At 41.2% G+C, this 6159-nt stretch overlaps 2 protein-coding genes across 2 annotated transcripts in view; both read right to left on the reverse strand.

Annotated features, from left to right (window-relative positions):
- Nucleotides 1-577: 577 nt before the first annotated feature.
- Nucleotides 578-5070, reverse strand: LOC118411116. The gene is made up of 5 exons (XM_035813151.1): nucleotides 4951-5070; nucleotides 3898-4055; nucleotides 3279-3417; nucleotides 2847-2967; nucleotides 578-2193 (listed from the first exon to the last, which is right to left on the reverse strand). Exons 1-5 carry the CDS (start codon nucleotides 5068-5070, stop codon nucleotides 1790-1792), a joined length of 942 nt encoding a protein of 313 aa, XP_035669044.1. The 3' UTR covers nucleotides 578-1789.
- A 1038-nt stretch (nucleotides 5071-6108) lies between these two features.
- LOC118411117 overlaps nucleotides 6109-6159 on the reverse strand; it is a 37754-nt gene continuing 37703 nt past the window's right edge. Inside the window, exon 35 of the mRNA XM_035813153.1 lies at nucleotides 6109-6156. Coding sequence (XP_035669046.1) covers nucleotides 6109-6156 — 48 coding nt within the window. The remainder of the gene's footprint in view (nucleotides 6157-6159) is intronic.

Raw genomic sequence — 6159 nt, forward strand, 5'->3', positions numbered from 1 at the left:
TATGCTCACAGCACTGATTGCTACAAATTAACAGACCTGACATGATCAACAATATATACCGACTCTTATCATGCAGAAACGTCCCACACCGAAGGATGAGGAACACGGTCTTCACTGTGTCTCATAATGCTGCTACACTACGGACCAACTCTCTCTGTGAAACCCAGCATGGCTCAACTTAAACTTTATTACTATCTGGTACTTAATCGTTGTAGAGTTGGGGTAAGATAGAGAAATATAAAATTAATATTACAAGTCGATATGCAATTCTAGTTACGTTTAATCTCTTCAAATTCTCTTTCTTATATAAGAAGCAGAATCTTTCTTATGTATGAAAACAGCTTACCTACTGAATTTGAAAAGAACGCTATATTGTTATTGTTCCCCGGTATAAAACTTATGTTAACTTAAACTAACTAGTTACAACCAAATTTAATCGGTAGCACATATCGGGTAGAATTATGATTATAAAACAACTCATTTAACTGCTTCATAGTCATAGACTGAAACAAACAAACAAAAAATACACAGAAACCACAAAGCATTGAAAGCAGTGATGGTTTTTAATCGCAATTTAGTGATTACAGTTGTGTGTAACATGATGTGGAAAGTACAGCACTTGGCGCTCTTCTGGAGCCCTAGAATCTAACGCCTTCACAGAATGAATTGCCTTCTTTTACATCAGAGCAGTATATCTAAACTCAAAACAAAATCTCATCTATTATATATACATTGATACATACGTTATCAATTACAATATATCATACCAAATTTGAATGCTTAGATTTTATTTGCATTTACAAAATTATTATTATGATCTACTATTTTTGCATTTCTATTCCACAAGCTACCTTCAAGATGGTTGAATATAAAGTAGTGAAAATATAGGAGGATTGGTTGTTTAAAAATATGGAACTTTTGCAAAAAAAGGATAAGTGAAAGACCAGGTTATTATACAAAGACTACATAGCGCTTATATTTTATGCCAAAACAAACTACCTTTTAAGCTCTCCAGCTTTTCAACACTGTGAAATATTATACAAGATTTTTTACAATTAAGTTCATTCCTGTAATAAATTCGCTGTTTGATACAATTGACCTAGGATTGATGACTGTGCATGATTCAGAATATAATAAATGAAAGACCTTTATTGTACATTCATGCTCAAACAAGCTAAGTACAGGTCATAGCGATAAGGCACAATTTCATCTACAGAGACTTCTATGTGCTGGTATGTACAGGTTCAACTTCTTCTCGCTTCTTAAGACAGTTGTAAACATAAGGGCAGATGTAATCAATAATACAGGATTGATCTAGTTCCATAATGAATATGAATTAATATAGTATAATATAGTACTCCAAAAGATTTGTTTACTCAATCATCAACCCATATGCTCATTCATTCAATTAATAATCATCTTAATTTTGCACTACTCACTTTATCTACTAACTCATCCAGTCCATAAATAACGTGATATGCGGGGATATTATATATGATTATCTTTACATTCACAGTGATGTCTTTCTAATAAAATATATATAAACAATAAATATTTTCTATGAATTTATTATGACTAAATATCCATATATTATAAATGAATCAAATCACGTTAGTTGTACCAGTTATATTTCATCTTACAAGTATACTCGTACTAATAGAATCATACCCTCTATGAAATGTGACCACCAGACCTGATTTGAGTTATTTACAAACGAGGGTTCAAAAAAACAAACAAACAAACATGGTAAAACAGACAAATAAGCAAATAAGCAACTAGAAAACAGCAACTAACAGTTGCTCTCATTCCCGGACATATACTGGTCAATACCAGGTAAGGCTGTTGAGGACCTCAAATCCCTGTTGCTTCTGGCTGCCTCCTTGGCAGACCTAAGACGCTTGCGGAGTCTTGGGGACACGTCTTCCTCTTCTTCTTCTTCTTCCTCTTCGGCCACTTCTTTGATGACCGTGTCTAGCCTCAATGGCGGCAGCCGCCGCCCCTGCATTGCCGACCCCACCCGCTGTGAGGCGCTGCTGCGCTGTGCAGGTGGGTCCTGCACTGCTGACCCAGACTGCTGGGAGGCGCTGTTTGAGTACTTTGCCAGGATCTGGTTCCTCTCACGTTCCCGTAGTTCCTTCCTGTCGAGGCGGGCGCGCTCGTGGGGCGTCAGGTTGTCATTTGCTGATGCCCTGCCTGAAATGCGAATCAGAAAATTACCGATGTATGAACATGCCATACAGTAAATTACCTGTGATACAAATGATACTCAAGCAATTAAGATGATGTTAGGCATTGGATGATACCTGGACTGTTACTGAAATCTATCCAGTAACTTAACGTGCACTCTCACTGCACTTGCGTCACTGCGGGGTTTGTTCACTGTTTCACTGTTTTGCTATTTTCTCCAATTTCTAATAAATTAGATGCTGAACAATGCATAAAAGTTAATGACTTAGAAGACAACAAAATACACAAAATGTGAGAAAATTTGTTCTTCATTTCTGAAATTCGTTGAGTATCTTACGTGCTCCGCAGTGATGCAAGCTTAATGACGCAAGTGCAGTGAGAGTGCATTTCAAAGTAAAAGTTCCATATGCTTGTAAGTCTATAGTAATGTGCATCAATCTAAAATCAATGATTGTCGATCCTCCTGCATTAAGAAATGAATGTTGCCGACCCTGCTGAATTTTGCGCCATTGCATTTCCAAGAACCCTTCAATTAATGCAGATCCTCTTTTAAGACTGGACATGTTTTTCCACTATTAAATCACAGTTGTCCAGATCTGACAGTTTAAAAAAAAAAAAAAAACTTGTATAGCAATGAAACAGACAGCATACAGACTTACTTCTATTGCCTGGGCGAGCGCTCGTGACTCGAGCTGGCCGGGCGACCAGAGCCTCACTGTCGTCTTCGTAAGCGTCTGAAGCAGATTCGTTCATCTCGATGGAGCTCTGTCCACTCTCACCCTGAAAATATAAAGAAGGTATATTGAAATTTTCTTTATTTTAAATGTATAAAGGTACAAAATGTAAATTTAACATATCATTGATCACAGTAAAGATTTTAACCACCACACTTATCCATATGACTTTCAATTCGTAATCCTGGTGTGAGAGGAAATTACCAAGAAAGAATATAGACCATGCTAGATCCAAGTGTTGTTTACATATCAGGGGTCCCTGACCCTTGAAATATTACCCACAATACATCACACTGTGCCAATTGAAGTAATTCAAACCAGGAGCCAGTTTACAAAAAATAATCCAAGGGTGCTTACACTCTCCAGGCTGCCCTGTGATCCCAGGAGTCTGGTCCTGCTGGAGCTGCGCCCAGGGTTGGCCGGACCGGCCAAGTCGTGTGCCTGCAGATCATCCTGGCTGCCTACAGGAGTCACCTGGTTACTCCTCTCATTCTTCCTGTAGTGTAGAATATATGCGTTACAAGAAGGATATTCAACAGAGCCGGATGTCAATATTTTCAAGAGTTGAAGACATCACTACGATGATGATAATGATGAAGATTAAAAATTCAATCATTTAAGGTTCTTGTTGATTCGAAGCACAAAGTATTAAAAGGGACATTTAATGTGTTAATTCTGGGTCTAATCAATATGTATTGATGTGTAATATGTGATAAGTCTAATTTATTGGAAACTGTGTCATATACAGACTGAGAGAGACAGACACGCATAAACACACAAACATAAATATTAACACAACACATCCGCAAAACACTCACAACACACACAGGCAACACACACACACGTCACATTACTTAAGTGTCAGAAAAGCATAGTACATTACTTGACTCCTTTAGCAGAGCTTATAAATAGAATTAGAGCTTAGAAAATTAAGTTGATATAACATTAAAGAAACAAACAGTGAAAGATGACTGACTTCTTCATGATGAGCACAGCAATGAAGCAGAGGAGCATGATGGTCAGGATGACTGAGAAGAAGATAATGGTGATGACCCAGGAGGCCAGCGTGGTCTCAGCCTCCGCTGTCTGTGCTCCCGTTGTGGCCAGCTCACCACGGATCCTGTACCCTATCCTCTGTGATATCCGACAGAAAAATGCTTTAAAAACTCCTCCTATTAGCCTAATTAGGCTAACTTCAGATTTACAAACCTGGACAGCTGGGCTGTTTGTGGAAAGAAAAAAAGAATTATGGGTATATACAAATAATACCTATGACTCTTCACTTAGCATCTTGTGTAGTTTGGTAAAATAATGCTTAAAATCTTATATCATACTTTTCGTTTCCAAAAGCTGGGCCATGGTTTGAAAATGTGACGTTCCAACTGATATGCCCTTTTTTTACCTTGTCATTGGGTGGAATTTGAATCATACCTTTTATCAATAAAAATTGATCAAAATGAATCACTACAAAATGTCCAGGGCTTGATACTCTCTATATCGATGAAAATAAATGCTAAACCAGAAGCCAAAGCCTAATAGAACCCCTCAACCCTCACCCTTATAGAACCCCCAACCCTATTACCCAAAAGCCTTTATCTAACAAACTTGTCTTCTTGGCCATCTCTAACCTTTCAGACTAAGAAGCTGTTACAGTAGTCTTAGTGATTTCTCTAACTCTTAGTGTAATCTTATCCCTATATCTTACTCAAACTCTCAGCCTGGCTGCCTAGTGTCCATGTATTGCTTTGTTTTCGAATAAAGCTAGCTACATGTAAACCTTATCCTTACCCTACTCAGGCTGAACTGTGGCATGTACCGGGGAGCCTCTGCTGGGTATCTAACCCTAACCTTAACCTTACCTGAGTAACCATGACTGAAGGTATAACCTACCACATTGATGTCCTCCTGTCCGTCCCACACAGCTACAGCCAGGCTGAACTGTGATATGTACCGGGGAGCCTCTGCTGGGTATCTAACCCTAACCCTAACCCTAACCTTACCTGTAACCATGACTGAAGGTATAACCTACCACATTGATGTCCTCCTGTCCGTCCCACACAGCCACAGCCAGGCTGAACTGTGGTATGTACCGGGGAGCCTCTGCTGGGTATCTAACCCTAACCCTAACCCTAACCTTACCTGTAACCATGACTGAAGGTATAACCTACCACATTGATGTCCTCCTGTCCGTCCCACACAGCCAGGCTGAACTGTGGCATGTACCGGGGAGCCTCTGCTGGGTATCTAACCCTAACCTTACCTGTAACCATGACTGAAGGTATAACCTACCACATTGATGTCCTCCTGACCGTCCCACACAGCCACAGCCAGGCTGAACTGTGACATGTACCGGGGAGCCTCTGCTGGGTATCTAACCCTAACCTTACCTGTAACCATGACTGAAGGTATAACCTACCGCATTGATGTCCTCCTGTCCGTCCCACACAGCCACAGCCAGGCTGAACTGTGACATGTACCGGGGAGCCTCTGCTGGGTCTCTAACCCTAACCCTAACCTTACCCTTAGTAACCATGACTGAAGGTATAACCTACCACATTGATGTCCTCCTGTCCGTCCCACACAGCCACAGCCAGGCTGAACTGTGACATGTACCGGGGAACCTCTGCTGGGTATCTAACCCTAACCCTAACCTTACCCGTAACCATGACTGAAGGTATAACCTACCACATTGATGTCCTCCTGTCCGTCCCACACAGCCACAGCCAGGCTGAACTGTGACATGTACCGGGGAGCCTCTGCTGGGTATCTAACCCTAACCCTAACCCTAACCTTACCCGTAACCATGACTGAAGGAATAACCTACCACATTGATGTCCTCCTGACCGTCCCACACAGCCACAGCCAGGCTGAACTGTGGCATGTACCGGGGAGCCTCTGCTGGGTATCTAACCCTAACCCTAACCTTACCTGTCACCATGACTGAAGGTATAACCTACCACATTGATGTCCTCCTGTCCGTCCCACACAGCCACAGCCAGGCTGAACTGTGGCATGTACCGGGGAGCTTCTGCTGGGTATCTAACCCTAACCTTACCCTTAGTAACCATGACTGAAGGTATAACCTACCACATTGATGTCCTCCTGTCCGTCCCACACAGCCACAGCCAGGCTGAACTGTGGCATGTACCGGGGAGCCTCTGCTGGGTATCTAACCCTAACCCTAACCTTACTCGTAACCATGACTGAAGGTATAACCTACCACATTGATGTCCTCCTG

Source organism: Branchiostoma floridae, chromosome 3, assembly GCF_000003815.2.
Source record: "Branchiostoma floridae strain S238N-H82 chromosome 3, Bfl_VNyyK, whole genome shotgun sequence".
Taxonomy (NCBI): Eukaryota; Metazoa; Chordata; class Leptocardii; order Amphioxiformes; family Branchiostomatidae; genus Branchiostoma; species Branchiostoma floridae.